This window comes from Rhinoderma darwinii, chromosome 4 (genome assembly GCF_050947455.1).
Source record: "Rhinoderma darwinii isolate aRhiDar2 chromosome 4, aRhiDar2.hap1, whole genome shotgun sequence".
Taxonomy (NCBI): domain Eukaryota; kingdom Metazoa; phylum Chordata; class Amphibia; order Anura; family Rhinodermatidae; genus Rhinoderma; species Rhinoderma darwinii.
Window position 1 is genome coordinate 333,551,455 of NC_134690.1, and position 24,592 is coordinate 333,576,046.

A 24,592-nucleotide genomic window follows, 5' to 3' on the forward strand; every position below is an offset into this window, starting at 1 on the left:
GCAGGATCCAAAATACAAGACAGCACTCCAAATTAAGTGAAAAATTAGGATCACTTTAATTACCACTTGCAACGTTTCAGCCCTACTCCATGGGGCCTTGCTTGAGAAAGGCCCCATGGAGTAGGGCTGAAACGTCGCGAGTGGTGATTCAAGTGATCCTATCTTTTCACTGAATTTGGAGTGCTGTCTTGTATTTTGGACTCTGCTGTGTAATTTGGGACATTGGTCGTATGTCCGAACAGGAACTTTGCACCCTGCGCTAACTGAATGGTGCTCTGCTTTTTTTCCGTGTTTACATATATATATATATATATATATATACATATATATAGGAATAAATATATATAAAAATTAGCCATAAGGCATTGACCAATCTTCCCTAAAAAAGGAAAAATTCCCTCCTGATCCCAAGTGGCGATCCGACAGGATCAACATTCAAATGAGAATTCTACACATTGACATAGGAGCTGAAATATTTTTTCGTTCTAGGAAATTATCTAAGCCTTTTTAAAGCCCTCTACTTTAAAAAGGGCTCCTGCAATAGGCTGTTCCACAGATTCACAGTTCTCACAGTAAAGAAGGCTTGTCGCCTCTGGAGATTGAACCTTTTTTTCTCCAGACGGAGGGAGTTCCCCTTGTCTTTTGAGGGGATTTTACATGGAACAGATTTTCACTATATTTCTTGTATGGACCATTCATATACTTATATAAGTTAATCATGCCCCCCCCTCTTAGTCGTCTCTTTTCAAGGCTAAATAGGTTTAATTCTTTTAATCTTTCCTCATAACTTAGATTCTCCATGCCCCTTATTAGCTTTGTTGCTCTTCTTTGTACTTTTTCCAATTCCAGGGCATCCTTTCTATGAATTGGAGCCCAGAATTGAACTGCATATTCTAGATGAGGCCTCACTAATGCTTTGTAAAGTGGCAATATTACATCCCTGTCCCGCGAGTCCATGCCTCTGTTAATACACGACAATATCTTGCTGGCCTTTGAAGACGCTGATTGACACTGTATGCTGTTATTTAGTTTATGATTTACAAGTACACCCAGATCCTTCTCAACAAGTGACTCTCCCAGTGTAGCTCCCCCTAGGACATATGATGCATGCAGATTGTTGGTACCCTGATGCATAACTTTACATTTATCTATATTAAATTGAATTTGCCGAGTGGACGCCCAAACACTAAGGCTATGTTCACACAGAGTATTTTGGGGGAGGAATATCTGCCTCAAAATTCCGTTTGGAACTTTGAGGCAGATATTCCTCTCCCTGCACGCCGATTTTCGCGGCGATTATCGCGCCGTTTTTCGCCCGCGGCCATTGAGCGCCGCGGGCATAAAACAGCGAGAAATACACTTTCTCCTGCCTCCCATTGAAGTCAATGGGAGGTCAGAGGCGGAAGCGCCCGAAGATAGGGCATGTCGCTTCTTTTTCCCGCGAGGCAGTTTTACTGCTCGCGGGAAAAAGACGCTGACGCCTCCCATTGAAATCAATGGGAGGCATTCTCGGGCCGTTCTTGCCGAGTTTTGCGACGCGGTTTCCGCGTCAAAAAACTCGGCAAAATACCCCGTGTGAACATAGCCTTAGTGTGTTCAAATCAGCTTGCAATTCACGAACATCTTCAATAGTCTGAACTAAATTACATAGCTTGGTGTCATCTCCAAAAATAGAAATAGTGCTATTAATCACATCCTCTATATCATTAATAAATAAGTTTAATAATAGTGGTCCTAGCACTGAACCCTGGGGTACACCACTTATAACCGGGGACCATTCAGAGTAGGAATCATTGACCACAACTCTCTGGATACGGTCCTAGAGCCAATTCTCAATCCAATTACAAACTGTACTTTCTAAACCCGTTAGACGTCTATGAGGGACAGTGTCAAATGCCTTTGCAAAGTCCAAAAACACTACATCCACAGCGGCCCCTCTGTCTAGGCTTCTGCTCACCTCTTCATAAAAACAGATCAGGTTAGTTTGACAACTTCTGTCCTTAGTAAAACCGTGCTGGCTGTCACTTACAATAAATATTTTTTGCCACATAATCCTGTATATAGTCCCTCAAACATTTTCCCCACGATGGATGTTAAGCTTAGTGGTCTATAATTACCCGGGGAAGACCTAGAGCCCTTTTGTTGCTTTACACTGTAGTCTTATCAGCACACTATTGTGTCTGCAGTATATTCTGTATCCATAAAAGTATTATTTCAGTGTATTCTATATTATATTCATGTCAGTATGGCGTTGTTTAGCAGCGTCAGTATTGTTGTTCTAGAACAGTTGGAGGAGCAGTACATAATGAGGAGGAATATGCTAATGTTCTGACTTCTTTCGATTTTTTTTGGCACACGCTGACATTTTCCTCGCCATGCATAAACAAGCTGTCCTAGATAGTAAGCCATACTCTAACACTGTTCTGTTCTCAAAATTTGTGTCAAAATGCTTTGAAGTTTGTGATTCCTCCTTTATCGTAATGTCACTAATAACATACATAGCACAACTGAGATTGTCAGATGTGGACACATCATTGGACAAGTAGCACAATGTGTTATCTATAGTTTTACGTAGGACTGCAGATAAGCCGTTTGAATCTTAACGCAAAGGATTACAATTATCCACAAAGAAATAAGCCCCAAGAAATAAATGACAAATTCTACTCTACTTGCTACATGTGAAATGATTACAAATCTTTTTATTAAACAACTTATGTAAACGTTAACCACCTTTATAAGCTCCTAGCTATGCGGCTGTATGAAGCTCATAGGGCAGATTTTGCTTTTGGCTCTATGAGCATATATGATTTTGCCAACTAACTGCATAGAACTTAACGGCTTACCCAGCAAAGTAATATCTCAAATAGAATATAAATAATGAATGCTTTTATTGCTGCTCCCGTACATCCATGGAGTAGATGAGTTGGGGCCTTTATGGATTCACAAGACGAAGCACTTGCAACACTCTGTAAACATTCCAAAAACATTCAACACAGTACTCAGAATTGATGTCACTGCCCACACAACACAGAACTGTTCATTGACTAAGGCGGAATTCACACGACAGGGTTTCCCGGCCGGGTGACGGCCGTTTATAAATCGGCCGTCACCCGGCTGCATTAGGAACAATAGACCCCTAATGGGGCCATTCACACGACCGATTTTTTGACGTGCCGGGAAAACCGGCCGTCAAAAAATGGGACATGCCCTATTTTCGGCCGGGTACCCGGCTCCCGTAGAAGTCTATGGGGCCGGGTAATACACGGCCATCACCGGAATGTGTCCCGAGTGATGGCCGGGTCTACCGTCGCTCGCGCACTCTCTCCTCCTCCTCACAGCGCAGAGTGCATGTGAGGAGGAGGAGTGTATCCCATTCAGAAGAAGTGCTGTATGCTGGAGGTAACACTTTGGGGGTACTGCTGTAGCGAGGTCCCTGCTCTATTATGTGCAGGGGTACTGTATGGCAGGGCTGGGGTGTACAGCAGGTGGAAGGGGGCGCTGTGATGGCTCCCTTCCCAAATCTCCCTGGCCCGGCGAATCAGCCTCCTTTCCGCCCTGGCGCTTCTTCAGGCGTCTCTACAGCTATAGCAGCCATAGCGGCGACATCTACCATGGCCGATGGCGCCGCTAGCAGCTGCAGCGGCTGCTACTGCTGTAGCGAGGTCCCTGCTCTATGTGCTAGCCCTACTTTAGCTCCCTGAAGGAGCGGAATCCCTGTGTGTTCGGGGATTCCGCTCCTGGACAGAGCGCTTGATGTCTCTGTCCATATATGGACAGTGACATCAGGGGAAACTCCTGAAGTGGAATCACCGGCCACATGGAGATTCCACTTCAGGAGTTGCCCCTGATGTCCCTATCCAGATATGGACAGAGACATCAAGCGCTCTGTCCAGGGGGACATACAAAAGAATGTTGAAAACTAATGAAGTAAATGAATGAACATTATTAGTAATGTGAAGATAATATAAAAAAGGGCATAATGATTTTTTTTATGCTTGGTAGACATGGCATGAACAGATGGAGGTGAGGAGGAAATAAACACAAACTCTATATAAACAGACGTTTTTGGAAATTCCTGTGCTTGATAGACCTGGAATAAACAGTATCTATGTGTAGTTTAATGAGGCATCTGTTGCTATGGAATATGTGTTCATTCCACTATAAACTTAATTTATATCCTATTGAATCCTATCCAATGAAATGCAGCTGAGGGATCAGACAAAGCTCTCTATACTCTGTAAGCAAGTGAAAAAGGTTGACTGGCAATCATGTGACCTTACTGGGTGTGTTTATAGTGGGTTGACTCCAAAAAACTATTGACAAATGAAATTCATCCGATTAAAAAACGGATGCAAATCGGGTCCAAATCGGCCGGTAAAAACGGCAACACGGCGCGGAACGGAATCGGACCGGATGCAAACTGGATGCAAACCGGCCGGGAAAATCAGCCAAAAACGGCTGATTTTCCCGGCCGACACTCGTGTTGTGTGAATGAGGCCTAAATGGACACTATTTCCTGATTATATCAGCTGCAACACTATGGGACTACTAGCTACATAAATAATGTATACCTATTGTTTTATCTAAAACAATATAATTCATTTCATAATATATCTTATATATTGAGGTCAAAGCTCCATTTTATGTTCTACAAAGTCCCCTGCTTCCATTCAAATAGGCATAGAGTCCAACGATAAAATTCTGGTTGCATGCAGCCACCACGAGGAGGCGCTTGTGATTATTGTTGAGTACAATGAGTTCTACAGGCAGGTAAGATTTTATAATGTAACTATGGTTGTGTGCAAGGAATCATGGGATTTGGAGTTCTGTAACAGAATTTTTTTATCATGAAAATATATTATGGAATAAATCATTACAGAATCTTGGACTATGTACGCTCTTGAATCTCTATCTAGAAAAGTTTGTTTACTAGAAAGGATATCTCCTTTGAGAAACAGTCTCTTGTCCATTAGCATCTGCTGTGTTGCAGGGTCCTTCGAGAGATCAATAATGAAAAGCAGCAGCGGCTACACAAGCATGATTTCTGTTCTTGTCTTTTGCGCGTTCTCCTTCCTCTTTATACATAAAAATAGTAGGTCAGATGTGCAGTCTTCCATTCAACTTTCAGCTATAGGGCACAAGTCAGGCAGCAATTTCCCAGCTATATGGATGGTAGCATTTTCATTTTAAGATTACAGAAAATCTAAAAGAAATGTATTAACTTAACGCAATGCAAATGGTTTTTATGTGCACTTTTCTTAAAACAACCTCGGCTAGAATTATTCAATACCCTAGTAGGTAGTGTTGTGCTGAATTTATATTGCTGCAGAATAAGAACTGAATTACAGACCCGACTTCAGGGCTGTATTTACCAGCAGCGTAACCTAAGCCTCCTGGGCCCCAGTAAAAATCCTCTAGCAGGGCCCCCACCTACCATGTGCCATTTATAAAACTGATATCTTCTTATGTGGCAACTGCTACCTTGACACCCACTATAGCTATGTTCCTGGTATTTACCAAATAGACTGTATGTGTAAGCCTAATTTTTTTGGTATTCCTTTTTGGTACTTGGTCTAAACCCATGTCATATGTACCAGTGTTCCTTGGATTAGGCTTTCCACACTATCCTTGTGTGGATTCCCAGGCTCTGACCATCTGTAAACTAACTGAAGAGCTTTTATGACTAAGTAGCGTGGCCAGTAGCCTCACCTCAACTAACTGGGTTACGAGTAACGCCCATACTGAAGTGAGGAAGGGAATGACAGGTCCCACTACCAATCCTACCTGCCATTCCACAGAAATCCAGTCCCAGAACACACATTACAAAAGCCCCAGCAAACCAGGTTTCCTTTATCTTACCCATCTTAACAAGCTGAGTGATATATTTATGTATAAAAAAAAATATGCTGCAGGAACAGAGTATTCTTTGCTTACAAACGTCTCATTCATACAAACTTGGCTCTTTGTATACATATGAGAGAGATACTGGTGTTCCCTCATCTATAGAAGAGATTCTATGAATCAGGGGTATGGAAATAACAAATGCATTGCCTCCTTTCGGCACATTAATCACTTTGAAGTTTCAATTTAAAGAACTATACACACTTTGTTTATCCGACAATAGGGAACTTTGAAGATATATATGGCTACAAAAATGTATAAAATTACATTTCAGATACTGGATGTGAAAAAGTGGAAGGCAAATTAAAGTTTTATGTTCACAAATACCGGAAGTCTAGCAATATGTATTCATTTGTTCTATGTGGCAGAAAGTAAAAACAAACGAAAAAGTAAAAACATAAAAAAAAAGGTAAAAGTTATCATATATTACAAAGATTTGACATATTGTTTCAATGTAGATCAAAGTTGCCACTTTGTTAACCCAGGAGTACATGATAAACAAAATGAGAAACCCTGGACTATATTACAGTGTGTCAGGGTATGTTCACACGCAGTAAGCAAAAACATCTGAAAATATGGAGCTGTTTTCAGGCGAAAACAGCTCCTGATTTTCAGACTTTTTTTTAACAACTCGCGTTTTTCACGGCCATTTTTGGAGCTGTTTTTTAATGGAGTCAATGAAAAACGCCTCCAAAAACGTCCCAAGAAGTGTCCTGCACGTCTTTTGACGAGCCGTCATTTTACACGCTGTATTTTGACAGCGACGCGTAAAATAAAGCAATGGGCAGATGTTTGTAGGTGTATTAGGGGCGTTTTTTCAGGTGTAATTCGAGGCGCAAAATACCCGAATTATGTCTGAAAACAGTGCGTGTGAACATACCCTAAGGGCACGGCCAGACGTGGCGGAATTGCTGTGGACAGTCCGCAGTGGAATTCTCCAGCGTCCGCTTTTTACATTTGTTTCAATACATTTTAGGCAAGTTAGTTCAGACGTTGCGGAAAACTCTGCTGCGGACCATAGGCTGCGGTGCAGAATTTTCCCTCCGCAGCATGCACTGTCTGTTGCGGAGAAGAAGCGGAATTTCACTGCGGATTTCAGCCTTTGCAATGCAAAAACTGAAATCTGTGGCACATCCGCTGTCTTTTCTGCAACGTCTGAATTACCTGTCAAATATAAAAATGTTGGTGCAGATTCCTTGCGTAAATGCCCCAAATCTGCACCAACATTTGCAGCGGAAAAACTCTGCCACGTCTGGCCGTGCCCTTAGTGTTAGATTTTACTATGACATTTATAAAAAAATAAAAAATATATAAAAAAGAATTCTAGTTAAGCTTTCCAACTGCAATTATTAATTGTCTGCATGACTACAAGTTCTAATTGTAACATCCCTGGCGTTCCTAGTGGCAGATATTGTAGATCTAATAATTGTCCTCTGAATATAATTTGGCTTGTCTCATTGCTAAAAATGGGAACGGAACTATACAAATTTTACTGGAAAATAAACACAAATATAATAATTGTACGTCAGTCCATTTACAAAAACTGCTCAAGAAATAAGCACTAATACATGTACAGCCAAAGATTTGTAAGTGTTAATAATATATCATATTTACAATATACAAATATTTTCATTTAAAGAACCTTTGTTGTTACGATATATGGAATTAAGTGTTATACTTACATTTGTATTTGTCTTCTAATAAACCCTTAGACAGGGATATAAGACCAATTTTCAGAGACTGCACCCGGATCTTCCCAGTCCGACCCCTGTGAACAACACAAAGACAGTGAATCTATTATAGTTTAATTCATAGCTTGAAATTTACTTTACTTGCCAAGCCTGTGACAATTCTTCATTTTCATAAAGCAGTTGTATAACTATATTTGTGTCATAAATAATCATTTCCTTTCCGTATGCTTTATTGGAGCATTTAGATGTCATAAAGGGGGTCTCTCTGGCGTGCCCCCCTTAAGAGCTTCTGTTTGGCATATACGTTTACATATATGTTTACAAATCGTTAAAGGGGTTTTCCCATCAGGGAACCTGCACCTATCTCTAGAACGGGGCCCCCTAAACCCCGTTCTATCTTTCTCTGTTCCCGCTGAGACTTGTAATTCATGACCATGTAAGTAGAAAACAGCGTAGCTCGCTGAGCTACGCTGTTTACATCACTCCCACAGAAATGAATGGTAGTTACGGAAGCAGTATAGCACGCCGTTCTAGAGATAGGTGTGGGTCCCAGAGGTGGGACCCGCATCTATCTGACATTTATGGCATATCCTGTGGATATGCCATCAATGGTCCTGATGGGAAAACCCCTTTAAACTCTAAAGTGTTCCTGTGGATTTTCTGCAGAATTGTAAATGGAGATCTAGACCAGTGGTCCCCAACCAGTGGCTTTGGAGCCACATGTGGCTCACAACCCCCTGCTGTGTGGTTCGCCATAGGAACACTGAGTAATAACCATCTGCTCTTGCTACAATATGACATCCACATTTACAATACCACAGACATATCCTATCCCCAGAAACGTGCCAATTTGGGTAGTGGAATACCAGTGTGTTAAATTTCTTTACGTTTAATATGTTAACATTTTTTACTTAAATCAGTTCCATCCTTCTAAAAGGTGTTGCAAGCACGTGGATTTCTGCAAGTTCCATTTAGATGAATGTAACCGCTGTTCTGTCGCAGAAATTTCTGCAACAAAATCTGCCACTTTGCCCAATGTGCTCAAAGGATGCACAATTTTTTATTTTGTTTAAAGAAGTTCCAATGTGCCAATATGCCAGAGTGTCATATGAACTTTTTTGTTGCCTGGCTTATTCTGTATAAAGCCCTGTTGTGATCTGATATTTATACTCTGCCCGAAGGCTCACTGAGATAACTGATATAACAGAATAAGGCTGGATTCACACGAGCGTGTGCGTTTTGCGCACGCAAAAAACGCGGCGTTTTGCGTGCGCAAAAGGCACTTAACAGCTCCGTGTGTCAGCCCCGTATGATGCACGGCTGCGTGATTTTCGCGCAGCCGCCTTCATTATGACACTCCGTTTGGATGTTTGTAAACACGTGGTGCTTTTCTGTTTTCATTCATAGATTTACAGCTGTTGCGCAAATCACGCGCGTCCCACGGAAGTGCTTCCGTGTGGTGCGCGTGATTTTCACACACCCATTGACTTCAATGTGTGCGTGATGCGCGAAATACGCACAAAGAACGGACATGTCGTGAGTTTTTCACAGCGGACTCACGCTGCGTAAAAATCACGCAACTGTCTGCACGGCCCCATAGACTAATATAGGTCCGTGCAACGCGCGTGAAAATCACGTACGTATATCCCGTTCGTCTGAATAAGCCCTTACACTTTTTTCATTGCTATTAGGCGATATCATAGATGCCTCAATTTAAATGGGTGCATCTTTGTAACAGATTCCCTTTAGCCTATGTTCACACATCAAGATTTGTTGCAGATTTTAATGCAGATTTTCGAGCCAAAGGAGTGGATCCGGGAGGAAGTAGAAGTAAGTTCTTCCTTTATATTTCCCATTCCTTTTTAAAAATGCTGCAACGTATAAATACGATTACTTGGAATCTCATTTAGTTGACTTTTACTTTATTAAGCTGCGATTTGTCGCAGGAAAATTAGTCAGGCAAATCCACATGTAATATGAATTGTGTGCATGTGGCCTTAACCCCTTAACGCATTATCACGTAACTGTACATGATAAGGGTTAAGCGGAAGTATGGAGCGTGCTCCATACATAGTGGGTGACGGCTGTGTTATACATCCGACACCTCACTGCAACGGGCGGAATCAAAGATCACTTTGATTCCGCCTGTTTAACACCTTAAATGCCACTGTAAATCGTGACCGCAGCATTTGAAGTGTTAAAATCAGGGGGGCGTCCCCTTAAACATGCTATCGCGCCCCCAATGGTTGTTATGGCGAACTGGAGGCCTAATAAATGCCGCAGGTCTGCCATCTTTGTACTCCTTTGAAAGGAGGCAAAGGAGACTGTCAGAATCACGTAGTATGCAGAATATCATGCAAGTGATCCAATGATCGCTGCTTCAAGTCCCCTAGGGGGACTAATAAAAAAAAGTAAAAAACAGTTAACGTTTTTGTTTAATGTCCCCAAAAAAAAAATTTTTAAATGTTCAAAAAAAAAACCCTTTTCTAATTTTTTCCCTAAATAAATTTAAAAAATAAAGAAAAGTTAACATAACTGGTATCACCGCGTCCGTAAAAGTCATAACTATTACAATGTAGTATTGTTTAACCCGCTCGGTGACTGCCGTAAAAAAAAAGATATCTGAAACACGCAAATTGCTGTTTTTTGGTCACCTTAGCGCTAAAAAAAATATGAAATAAAAAGTGATCAAAAAGTCACATATACCCCAAAATGGTAACGGTGAAAACTATGGCTCGCCCTGCAAAATATAAGCCCTTACTTTGCTAAATTGATGGGAAAATAAAAAAGTTATGGCTCTCAGAATATGGCGACACAAAAGATTTTTCTAATTTAGCAAATAGTTTATTTTTTTAAAAGTGGTAAAACATAAAACAAAACATATCAACTTGGCATCGCCGCAATCGTATCAACCTGTAAAATAATGTGAATATGTCGTTTTTACCGTCTGATGGACGTTGCAAAAACAAAACCCCCCAAAAAATGGCGTAATCGCTGTTTTTTTGCCCATTTCACCCCACAAATATTTTTTTTACAGCTTCCCAGTACATTATGCAGTACATTAAATGTTGCTATGAAAAACTAGAACTTGTCCTGAAAAAAACAAGACCTCATATGGCTATAATCGACATAAAAATTAAGGTGGGGAGGAAAAAACAAAAGTGAAAATCCGAAAAATGGAGGAGGGAAGGGGTTAAAGGAAAACTCACGGCAAAACCTATACACTGTGGTATGTTCCTTTAACCTTATTCATGTGAGAATCTAGGCAGGGGAGGGGATCTGTTGGACTAATGGGACACTGCTTATCATTCTGAATTCAATGCCAGTCTGGTGCATATAATGACAACTGTAACTTAAAGGAGAATTCTACCTACAGTTATTGTCTGCAATGTCTTGGAGACATAAGCACCCAAACGCAAGGGGCTACAGCACTCTGTTGAAATTCTTATTGAAAGAGATCTCTAAGCAGCATAAAAGGGGTTCATCTTGGACCCTGATGCCAATGAGGGTCCAAGCGCATAGTCCTTAACCATGTTCAGACAATAAATTTAGGCTGAATCCTCCTTTATGAACTGGCAATTGCAGGGATCATTGCAAGATGAACTGGAAAACTACAGTTTCCAACTCAAGCCGTGTCATTTCCCAGCAGAGGGTACTAGACAAATTTAATTTTTTTTCTATGATGAACTCATTTCAATCAGTTCTGATATAAGAGCAAAGAAAGTGAATATTAGAACGGCGTTATCACAGTATGTCTTTAATCCATGGATATTCCAGGGCTACATTATCCCCAGCACGCCTTTAATACAGTGATTTATGCAACAGAAACCACACCATCACACACAGCGTGACACCCTATTACATGGTGAAAGGCACAAAGTGGCTGACTCGTGTATCTGTTGGATAATACAATTCAGTAATTCTGTTGCGCTTAGGCTTTCTCTTGTTCAATCACGCTCTTTTCAAGAGTCTTTGAATTCACAGAAGCAAAAACATTTCAGTCTTAGCCATTGGTACCTAGAAAAGGTATGAGGAGCCCTGTTCGGATCCTTGGTGATGCCAGTGCCAGACTGATAAGAATGTTCCTTCTACGTGCAAGGTAACGTAATGTGCTACAGTTTAGCAATACGCAGTCTTAATATCTTAAAAACACTTTATGAGTATTAATAAGAGCAGACTCTTTGAAATTCAGGAAATTAAGAGGTAAGTGATAACAAGAGAACAAATCTTACATTTTCAATATAATATTAAAATAAATTAAGTAATGCAGATTTGGTACAAGATGCAAGAGACTGATACTAGTTAAAAATAATAACTAAGAACTTGATTTATTACATGTAAAACCAAATAAGAAAAAACATGGCTATCTATGACCTAGTTTCACTAGATGCAACACTAGTAGGACTGATACTTGTATAAGCTATATAGTAAAGACCTCCATCATACCCAATGAGTACTTGACTTGCAGTGCAGGACTCTACAAAATAAGTACCCATTGGTATGATAGAGTCCTGCACTGCAAGGTAAGTACCATTTGGGTATGATACCATCCTGCATCACAAAATAAGTACCCATTGGGTATGATAGTGCAGGACTGTATCATACCCAATTGGTACATGACTTGAAGTGCACATTTGCATCATACCCAATGGATACTTGACTTGCAATGTAGGCCTGCATCATAACAGTGGATACTTAGCTTGTGGTGCAAGACTGAATAACCCCCAATGGGAACTTCTCTTGTAGTGCAGATCTTGGCAGAAAAATGACAGAACCAGTGGACTTTTAACATTTGTTCTTGAGGAAATTAAGACTTCCCGTCAGCAATACCATGACTTCTGGACAAACTTCTGCATATATTAAAGATTCAAACTACCAATGACTCCTCACACACACTTGGGTTTTGTGTATAGTTTGAGTAGGGTTTGTACATGGATATGGATTAGCGAGTACCAGAGGTTTTAATGTATAAACACTACAAGTACACGTATAAAGTCACCCTATGCAAATACAGACTAAAAGTAATTAAATAGTCTAATTCTATATATTATATATACACATTAAATTTCCTTTACTCCAGCATCCAAATCTTTGGAAATTCAATAATGACAAATGCTCCCAAAGTCAAAGGATTTCTATTTAATTTTTTTCAATGAATCTGTGTTTTTAAACTTTCAAATTCACTTTTATTATTTTTTTTAGATTTTTACATTACAGCTTCTATGTATCCTGTATACATAGAAACTGTATCGTTGTCTCTCAGCTGATTCTGTCAGTTCAGCTGGACTGATGACTCGGCTGAGAGCGGGTCCTGCGTGTCTCTGACGCACAAGATCCAGCTAATATCGATCACATCTAAGTTATGAACGTAGATGTAATTGATATTAGCTGGATCCCGTGTGTCAGAGACATAGACTTTAAGGGCCTGGAGTGAAAGGTCTGCATTGGAGGGGTGGGCCGTAAAACTCCTGTGGGATTGGAAAATCGACTAGTTCACTGTTGTGGGCCTGGCACGCACTTCATTTTTATGGAACATGAATTGATATATAGAAGCAAACAAACATTTTTGCATGATCAAACTAAGGCAGATGCTATAGATTATTTTCATCAGCAATATTTTATCCAAAGAAAAGAGTAAAAGAAAGGAGTTTTCCGAATCACAATGGAATCTGATCCTACACGGCAGGTATCCTCTGCACCTAGCACTATGCTTGAGGTACACTGACCAGTGTGTTAAGGAAAGGTTTATTTCTTGCTTAGAAAAAATATGTGACCTATAACCAGACTCCCACTGGGAACCATTGCTCAGGGCAGCTATTGAAGAGAGGATTATGCAAGAGCCGCTCTACTCACAGCAGCAGCCAGCTCTTTGACTCTACTGACAAACAGTAGGGAATTCCTTCTACTGGAAAAAGATCTGGTTTGCCTTTATAGCATTAATGAGACAACTCTAACTTTAGTTTTTCTTGTTTCCGTCATGTGTAACTTTCACAGGCTTCAACAGTCAAGCCAAAATTAGAGCTAAAGTAAAAAACAGGCTGCGTTCTTCATATATTAAAGGATCATGCTGTAACTACCACAGCGTTCATTTCCCATTGAATATAGACGGTCATATGGAAACATACATATAGTATACAGTGTGCTATATATAAAGGTCAGAGTCTTTGGACAAGAATGTGTCCATACAGAAGGTAAGTATTGTCTATCGTGTAAAGTCATTCAGAATTGCGTGCCCATATTAAAGTACACGACCTCTGGAATAAGAAAGCGCTGCGCCACTTTGTTTCTTCTCGGCTCAATGGTTGACCTATTATAATCAATGAACGACTATGCTGCCTCCGGAAGAAAGCAGAGCTTTCCTAGCGCTACTGAGACTTCATTCAAGCGATCCGCGGGGGTCACAGCAAATGGACTCCCTACAGATCGGACATTGATAACAAATCCTAGCGATATGCCATCAATGTCTGTCCTAAGACGACCACTGTAACACAAAATATGCTACTACGGTTTTTATAAGAATAAAAAAAAAAATTCTGCTTCTGAAATGTCACATTTTGCTGTAGTTGTTCAATGGTGGGTTATCAGATTTTCTGAATCATCAAGTATCCGATTAAATACATTTCACTGTAATAGGTCATAATAAACGGCTGCCATTGCCATTCAAGATAAAAAAAAAAATGATTACAAGTAATTAAATGTAGCAAAGTGTAAAAATTTTCCAGAATTAATTGTTCAACCCTGAATTTATTGGCTTGTCATCACCTGCTTACTTATTTCAGCTCTAGCAGAATTGAACAGTCCAAAATGTAGTTGCTATTTTGACAGCACTCATAAAACTGCTGCTGTCAGGATCTTAACAAGAAAAGCTTCTTTTCGGAGAATCGTCTGGTGTTAGTGGGCTAGACTGCAACCTGTCATCCTTTTGAGAAGCCGGTAATTAAATTCCAGGCTAACAGCATGAAACGAACAGATGCTTCTCAAATACTGTTTAATTATGTGAACTTGTCTACATGGTTAACATGAAAGTTATAAATCGAAAAAGGCTCCACTATATTGGAACGATGTAAACAACATCTAAACAAATCAAGCATAGTTCAAAGTAGAAACCTCGGAGAAAAAGAAAATTAACCTGCAAAATGGGAACATTTGATTATAGTGTTCCATGTTCTTCTATACTTGGAATATGCCCACAATTAGGAGATAAATGGACGGGGAAAACAACCTTGAATACATAAAGCAATAGAACATTTCAACCCAAGTTGACACTTTGTTCTTCTGCATTTTATCTCCTGACAGTTTTCAAGGTAAAGCATCTAAGAAAAATTTGAGTATGTATACAGATTTTTAGTTATATAATATTTTTTCTCCATTTATGTCCAAAGGAACTGTGTGCAGTTTAAGGGTAAAGACACACATAGCGTGAACACGTGAATTTCTGGCGCGATTTTCCATACAGAAATTCTACAGCGTTTTAACATAAATTTACGATTGAAAATCCATACAGCAAATTAATTTCTGTATTGATTTTTACAGAAATTGACCCCTGAAGGGTATTCTCTAGGATTAGAGATGTATGTTCATGGGATGTAACCGGTATTCCAGCTCATCACTATTCAAGTAAAGGAGCTTAGCTGCAATTTTAGACAACACTCATCTGGCGCTGTTTCTGGAAGAAAAAATGCAGACCCTTTTATTGTAAAATTGGGCAACACCTCTTACTACACTCTGCAGACAGACATGCGACCTGGGAACCACCAATATTCTGTATTTCGCTTTGCATGCGAATCATGTAACTCAAAATCAGTGCAAGATAAGTAAAGCAAAGTTATGCAGATTTATGCTGTGAGATGTTGTAAGATTGTTGCTCCCAAGCAGATTTTTCTTTTAAATGTCACCTTTAAAAGCCTAAACACAGGTATTATTGTATCCTTTACAGTAAAAATTATTTGACATGTCATAGTGACATGTCAGAGGTTTTGATCGATGGGGTCCAAACATTGAGACCCCCACCAATCGCTAAAATGAAGCCTCAGAAGCGCTTAGGTGAGCGCTGTGCTTATTTGTTTCTAACCGTCTTTCCTCTAAAAACCGAGCGAGCGGTGTACGGACTCATAGACCATCTATTGAGCCCGTACACCGCTCCGAAGAATCACGATCAGAAACAAATGGCACAGCGCTCACACGAGCGCTTCAATTTAGCGATCGGTGGGGATCTCAATGATTGGACCACACCGATGAAAACTTGTGACGTCACTATGACATGTCAAAAGTTTAAAAAAAGTTTCGTTACACTTTAACTCCCTCAGCTGAAACCCATTTAATAATAATAATAAAAAAAAGACTTGATGAAATCAATGGGAGGCATTTTCGGCCCTTGGCGCGTTTTTCAGCCTTAAAGTTGCACGTGTAATTATTATTATTATTTTCTAGCAATGTGGAACAACGTTGTATCTTTATTATGTTCATTGTGTTAACATATGTATATCCTATCAGTGATAGTATTATCAGCTGTTAGTTTTCTAATATGCAACATCATGTAATCGGATGTGTGAACTATTTAATTTCCTGTGAATTAACCTGTTCATGGTAATTGAAAAAGACTGGGTACGGCTCACTTCACCGGACAAGAATGTGGATGGATGACCCTTCTTCTGGATACAGGTGGAGGTCCCCATCAGACATATCCCGTGGATATGCCGTAAATGTGTAACTTGGTAAATACCCTTTTAATCAGGCTACAGACAGATATTTTATTTTAGATGCTATACTCCTGCAAAAAAAAATGGATTTGCTTTTTGTATAGGATTTGAATAATTGTGCCCATTATTGAATCACTATGATTGGAATGCTGATTTTAGCCATGCAGAAATTTATCAGAAGATTGCTTTATACATGTATATATATATATATATATATATATATATATATATCTCTCAACCTTTTTCATCAACCCAAGGCTAAGAACTGTAAAAATGGAGAGTCTAGGTATTATGCCGTTATCAGACACTAAGCACGTCACGGAGTAGTATATACTTAAATCATGCAAGTAATTCATATACAACAATGCAGCAAGGATATGCAAGCTTCTTGTACTATTTGGCCTTGAATGGTATTTTGCAGAGCAAATTCCACTCAATTTTATTGAGAAGGGTACATTTTTTTATATTCATAAAGATGGTAAACACAGATATTATTGTATCCTTTACATGTTAGAGAAACTTAATGGCATTTAAATTGTTATATAAATGATCCAGGGAATAAAAACTGTTCTTTACCAGTCTACTTAGGACATAATATCTGTTATCATGACTGAATAGCAAAAGATTTTAACATGATATTTCTCCTAAATAAACCACATAGTTAAAGAGGCTCTGTCACCACATTATAAGTGCCGTATCTCCTACATAAGGAGATGGGCGCTATAATGTAGGTGACAGCAGTGCTTTTTATTTAAATAAACAATCTATTTTTACTACTTTATTAGCGTTTTTAGATTTATGCTAATGAGTTGCTTAATGCCCAACTGCCCGTATTTTTACTTTAGACCGGTAAATGACAGGTTACAAGGAGATCACGCTTCCTCGGCCGTAACTACCACAGACAGAGTAACGAAGTGCATAGATTGTGAATAGACATCCCGTGGAATGTCTATTCACTTCAGTATTGTTAATGTGTTAGTATAAGACAGCACATAAGGATCTAGCAGGATCCCTATGCGCTGTGTAAATGAATGGAGGAGTGCATGACGCTGATTGGTCCCCCACATGGTCTAAAGTAAAAATACGCCGAGTTGGGCATTAAGCAATCATTAGCATAAATCTAAAAACGCTAATAAAGTGGTAAAAATAGATCGGTTTTTTTAAATAAAAAGCATTACTGTCATATGTAGGAGATAGGGCACTTATAATGTGGTGACAGAGCCTCTTTAAGTGCATTTGGACACGTAGTACATTTCACAATGATTGCTGTCATTTCTGATGTGTTACGGGAGGAATCAGTTGGTTTCCAAGCAGTCGCCATATTTACACTCAAGCATAATGAATTGTAAAGAAACAAATAATGAAGTACTTACGTGTCATATACATTAAGCAGCCAGTTCAGACACATGTCTACGCAGAGAGGCACATTAACCAGATCCTTGTTTTTCTCTTCAAGTCCATCATAGATGGTGGTGAGGATGCTGATGATTTCAGGAACAGACAATAGTTGTTGGTTTTGATTCAGTTCATGCTGTTTGAAAAAGTTGTGAGTGGTGCTCAATTCCAGAAGATCCACTATAGTAAAAAAAAATATATGTATCTAAATATGTATGTCAAAACGCCACAGACGCAAAATCTTTATCAGTGTAATTTTTCTTCATGTGAATACATTAAACCTTGTACCGATGTAGTCAACTTTAACATTAATCATTGTTGAAAGCGAAGCATAACAAAAAAGACGCTTTTGTTTACCTGGTAGCCAAGTTTTGCCATATACGTAAATTTGCTAACCCTTCTTCTGGGAGGATTGTTGTCACACTGCCCAACACTGTTTTACAAATGCAAGAAACTTGTATATACTTATAAGACTAGAAAGACAATAGTTTATCTTATTCTCCGATATTTAGTGCAATTAAAACAGCAATGACTAAATGTGTTTCCTATTGGTCATGCTTAAAACACATTCACCCCTTTAAAATGTGCCATAGATACATACATCCTTTTAAGGTTGCCATCATTTCCCCTGTGGCAAGTCAATGGTCAAAGCATGGTCTTCTCCAAACTGGCTGCTTCAAACTCATGAGAAAAGGGAACATTTCCCATTCTGTTTCTGTCCCTGAACACGCAAAGAAGAGAGAACGGGCACCAATGGAACTGACCCATCCACTTTTGTATCTGCTTGGCAAATTTTGGATTATGTAAGGTTTGACCATCTCTAATCGAATGACTTATTAATAATTTTTCTCTTGTGCCCTAATTTGTTTAATTAAGGGATGTATTTTTATATTTCAGGAAACTGAGCTATAACGTGGGGAATTTAAGTATTTCCACCTTTAGGAAGGGTATATACTACTTATCTCATTTCCATACCTAGTCTATTTTCCATTCCATAAGTCATCATTGATAGTCAATGACGATTAACTGAGAGACCAGCCAACATTTAGGAGAATTCCTCTCTAGGTAAATGGGTAGAAGACCTTGTATGGCCAAAAGTAACCACTCTGGATGTCATCTTTTAAAAACTAGGGAGTAGAAAGCAAATATCTGACAAGCATTACTAATGGCATGGGAAACGGATGTGTAAAGTAATGCTATTCATATTGTTAAGATTTTATAAGGAAATTTAAACCATTAATGGAAAAAATAAGCACTTTTTTGGCAGAGAATTTCAGCAGTAGCGTGTATGTGTCTGGAACTTCAACTAGGAGGTATCACTTGGCTTGGTGTCAACACTAAATTAAAATAACAAATGTCACTGTATTATGGTAGTGGTATTTGACGGGTCTATGGAATGCCATAAATCACTGCATTTCGACAATGAAAAGTAAGTGTCTAAGGAGGGCAAGAGCTTTAAGAAAACCACTTAATAGTTCTGTTGGTGACTCGAGCAAAGTTACTTGGCAACAAATTGTCGTCAGAGGTACAAATGCATTATTTCAGATTACATTTCTTTGAACAGCTGACATAACAAAATTAAATGCACAGATCTCAGAGCATACATCTCCACATTAAAGCTTAAAATGTGATATTTCATAACATAGGGTGAATTCTGAAATCATGCATAGGCCAGAGCTTTATTTATCCTACCAATAAAGGTCTAGAGGCACTGTGGTTTACATACAGCACATGTTTTTAATATGCCCGCCGATTGGGGGTACTGGGTTCCCTTCAAGGGATGCCATAGCACCCACTGAAATGTTCACTTTAGAGCTGTGCCAATCAACCAGACATATTGTGAATGGCTCTTATGTGTCCTTTGGCTCCATCAAAGGGTCTCACATACCAGGCACCAAGGCCAAGGGAGAGTTAGAAACACAAGCATTGTTTTTCAGACTGTATTTGTGGTTCTTATTCTCTCAACACATCTTATTTAACAGGTAAGACAAAGAAAAAAAGAACCTTTCCAAAACAGATCTTCCAAGATCTATTCTTGTTTTTGGCAAAATACATATTAACCCCTTAACGACATGTCACGTACTACCGTTATACAGACGACCTCACCGCAACGGGCGATTTCAAAGATCACTTTGCTTCCGCCAGTTTAACACCTTAAATGCCGCGGTCAATCGTGACTGTGGCATTTAAATTGTTAGAATCAGGGATGCGCCCTGTCCAACACGCCATCAAGTCAGCCCGCAACACGATCAGCTGGTGACAATGGTTGTCATGGCAGCCTTGGGGACTAATGATAGCCCCTAGGTCTGCCATCTTTGTACTGCCTCCGGAAAGGCTTCAAAGGAGACTGTCAGTATCACGATATACTGCAATGCATTAGTATTCAATGATCGCTGCTTTAAGTCCCCTAGGGGGGGGGACTAATAAAAAAAAAAAAAACCTTTTCCCATTTTCCCCATAAAGAAATGTTAAAAAAAAGAAAAGTTAACATAACTGGTATCGCCGCGTCTGTAAAAGTCTGAACTATCATAATATAGTGTTGCTTAACCCGCCCGGTGAACGCCGTGAAAAAATATATATAAAACAAGCAAATTACTGGTTTTTAGTCACCTTAGCTCTCCAAAAAAATTGAATAAAAAGTGATCAAAAAGTCGCATGTACCCCAAAATGCTATCGGTGAAAACTACAGATTGCCCCGCAAAATGTAAGCCCTCACAACACTAAATTTATGGAAAAAAGAAAAAAGTTATGGCTCTCATAACATGGCAACAGAAAACATTTTTTTTTATCAAATAGTTCTTGTTTTTCTAAAAGTGGTAAAACATAAAACAAAACATATGAATTTGGTATCCCATTTTCTGTGATTTGTTTGTAATGTTAGTGTAGGGACTCTACATTACGGTGAGGACCCTTGACGTGCGTTGCGAGCTTGCGTATTTTGGACAAAATATCCACTAATACCTTATGTTATCATGAAAATTATTTTTGCAGTATGCGGCCAGGCATTGTTGGGGAGAATGGTGTTAGTACTTAGTATTGTGCACTTAGAAGCTGTTGGGCAGTCTGCCTGGTCGAATCGTATAAGCATAACTAATAGGGTGTATACCAGCATGGTGCCCTACATGTAACTATGTGACTGGCATCTTATAGAAGCATTTACAGTATCTGTGTGTTCAATTATACTATTCAGCCACCCCCCTCATGAATGGTAGGTGTGAAAGTGGCTTTTCATCACTGTTTGTTCACCTGTTTAATCTTCCTACACGTAGCCTTGACTTGTTTGCATGCTGCGGGGAACCAGTGTTTCAACCTGCCCCTGTATCCGTAATTATGGCTTTTTTCTGTAATTTTATGTAAATTCGATCCCATTTTCAGTGATTTGTAGGCACATCTCTGGTTGTAGCATATTCTTGGGGGCTATTTCTCCTTGTAAAGAACTGTGATCAAGTTGCCTACTATCAATTTTCCAATCTAGGTTTCTTCTCTAATAGAATGAGGTATATTCTACAGTTGCAAAACTACATGAACCCTTTGGAATTACCTGGATTTCTGCATTGATTACTAATAAAATGTTGACAAGTAAAAACCCAGAGTGCAGGGAGAAAAAGTAAGTGTACAACTGTGTTAATGACTTCTCTAAGATGTAATTGGCAAAAGGTGTTTCAATTAAGGAATTCAGATTAGGAGTGGGGTTTTCACAGGTGCTTTCCTTGCCCATTAAATGAAGGCACACATAGCCTGGTTACTGACAAATATGTTCCTCTATAAAAAAATGTAGTTAGTGCTAACCATGCCTTAAGAAAAACAACTTTCAGAAGACCTCAGAAGACCTATTATAGAAATGCATGAAGATGGAAAAGGCTGCAAAAGAATTGCTGAAAACCTGAGTGCATATCAATCTATGGTTAAACAAATTGTCTACAAATGGAGAACAGTCAGGACTGTTGCTACTCTACCTAAGAGTAGGAGTCCTGTTAAGATCACTCAAAGAGCACAATGGGCAATCCTGAAAGAGGTGAGAAAGAACCCAAGGATAACAGAAAAATACATTCTGAAGGCTCTGCAAACTGCAAAAACCTTTGTTCATGTGTCCACTATTAGAAAAACACTGAACAAGAATGGTGTTCATGGAAGGACACCAAAAAGGAAGCCGCTGCTGGCCCATCTTTAAGTTTACCCGAGACCACTTGAATGCTCCACAATGCTTATGGGAAAATGTTGAAGGGGTTGAGACAAAAGTGGAACTTTTTAGCACAAATGCATAATGCTATGTTTGGGTGAAAAAGAACACTGCACACAAAAATCTCAGCCAACCTGTGAAGTGTGGCGGAGGAAGCATCAAGGTTTAGGGCTGCTTTTCTGCTTCAGGGCCGGGATGACTTTTGATCATTGATTGAACAATGAAATCTAAAGTGTATCAAAACATTTTGCAGGAGAATGTAAGGGAAGCAGTTCATGACCTTAAGGTGAAAATACATTTGGTGATACAACAAGACAATGAGGCAACGCTCACAAGTAGATCAACTAAAGAATGGTTGATAAGGAAGATTTGTGTTTTGGAATTGCCAAGTCAGAGATCTGACCTTAACCCTATTGAGATGCTGTGGCCTGACCTCAAGAGGACTGTGCCTGCAAGGCATTTCAGAAATATCGATGGACTAAAACACATTTGCTGGGAGGAATGGTCCAAGATTTCTCCTCAACATTGTGCAAATCTTACTTGCAGCTACAGGGAATGTTTGGTGGAAGTGATTGCTGCTAAAGGGGATCTGCAGATTAAGTTCAAGAGTTCTTACTTTTTCTCCCTGTGGATGTTTACTCAATGTGCTCAATAAAAGACATGGACAGCACAACTGTTCGTGTGTTATTAGTTTAGTTAAATTGTGTTTGTCTATAAAATTCTTCTTAGATAATAATCAAACCACATTATATTAGTAATTAATGTAGAAATCCAGGGAATACCAAAGGGTTCACTTAATTTTTCTTGCAACTGTACAAAAAAAACCAACATTTTCTGTTGACATATATCTTATCCATATACTGTACCTTTATTTTTCCCCAACAATTCATTGAAAGAGTGTTTTCCCCCAATCTTTGATTGGCGAGCATCTGACTAATGAGACCCAAAATTATTCCAAGGTGGTGGTTCGGTGCCCCTCCAACTCCATAGACCCCTATTCTCTGTCTGTGGGAGATGCAGAAACATCATTCTGTGGCTTTCATGGTATCTAAGCTTGCTGTTGATGAGCTGTGCAGTATAACTCCCCCCCTTAAACCAAGGCTGAAAGCTTACTGAATACAATGAGGGCTGGGGACACAGAGGGACATAAGGAGACGAACAAGAGACAATGTCAGGAAGAGAAAGATAGATAGATAGATAGATAGATAGATAGATAGATAGATAGATAGATAGATAGATAGATAGATAGATAGATAGATAGATAGATAGATAGATAGATAGATAGATAGATAGATAGATAGATAGATAGAAGGGATGAGGAGCACTCAACGCTCTGGGAAAGTTCAGTTACAGTTTCATTTTCAGATGCATGAGAAGATTAAACTCTTTCTGGTTTATAGTTTCCATCAATGATTTTTAATCCCACGCTGTGATTTACTTAGTAAAAATATCATTTTAAACGAGCAGTTGGTTGTAAAATTATTGTTTTCCATAAATAATATGAAACCAATCGTTGTTTAGACTTCAGCAGACCATCTCTAGGAGATTAAGCTGAACTGGTAAAACACATCACAATAATAATAAAGTAACAAATCCTACAAATAAAAAATGATTGCCTAGCGCATAAACCGGCTGCCAATTATAGGAATGCGCATAATTATGTTGTATTGTGTTTCTAAACTTCCACATTGTTGGAATTTGAGTACTGGCTGCATCTAGAATAAGCAATATCATTAAATGAGGATAATAAATTATGAAACACATCAACACATCAGTCTAAGCTCCCTTAAAGGAACACTATATGTAGAACATTCCTCTCACAATATTCTTTTCTCATTTGATCATATTCAGATTTATATTGCAAGAAAGATTGTCCTAGAAGAACATCTTTCCCCCTCCTCCTTTTAACATAGCTGTGTTTGGTTGTAAGGCAATTGGCTGCAGCAGGAGCCCATCCTCAATGTCTAAAGAGGAGACCAGAAAAACTACGTCCTGCCCACTTGACCAAATTCTGCCCATTCAACCATCAACCAGCTGGAAATAAAGAGATCAGTAAGAAATTCATATCTGTATCCTCTGCATAGAGTCAGATGACTGACAATGGGTGCATCAGGTCTCTGTTTAGTTATACTGAAAAGAATAGCGAAGAATACTCTGTTATTCTTTCCAACATAGGCAATAGATCCCTGACGGAACAAAGAATAATAATTGTGGACAGGACATACTGATGTAATCATACAGACTTGTAGTTGAGAAAGAGCAGGAGATCAAACCTTACATGATCAGATTTGACAAAAACGTTCTGGTTTTGAAAGGACAAACGTTCATAGGTCTATGGGAAAGACCTTTAAAAGACTTACTACACATGTGGAGACATGAGAAATTTTCTTTTCTGACTGGAGCGTTTTAAATATCTAACTAAATGCAGTAATTAAACAACTACAGATGTAGTAGGTTATTTTTTGGGAATTGCTTTACCTCACTGAGCTTAGATAGTTCAGCAAATTTACCTCCTATTATAATATGCGATGCCAAATCACAAAATACAACTCAGACTGCTAGATCTTCATGTAGTTGAGTTCTTTAAATATTTTATATTGGACATCTAATTATAGGGTGAGCTGGTAGACAGTATTATATGCCTTTTTTTACTTTGATAATGAAGAACGGCCTCATTAGCCTACAGTACAGTGTTTTCAGGTTTTTACTATGAAGACATGACGATA

At 39.1% G+C, this 24,592-nt stretch overlaps 1 protein-coding gene across 4 annotated transcripts in view; it reads right to left on the minus strand.

Annotated features, from left to right (window-relative positions):
* The window catches only part of UTRN (utrophin), a 603,028-nt gene that overhangs the window by 71,409 nt on the left and 507,027 nt on the right, over positions 1-24,592 (minus strand). For all 4 annotated transcript variants that reach the window (XM_075862837.1, XM_075862834.1, XM_075862835.1 and 1 more), the window contains 2 exons: positions 17,665-17,866; positions 7,584-7,669 (listed from right to left, as the gene is read on the minus strand). In XM_075862837.1, the coding sequence (XP_075718952.1) occupies positions 7,584-7,669; positions 17,665-17,866 (288 nt within the window). The remainder of the gene's footprint in view (positions 1-7,583; positions 7,670-17,664; positions 17,867-24,592) is intronic.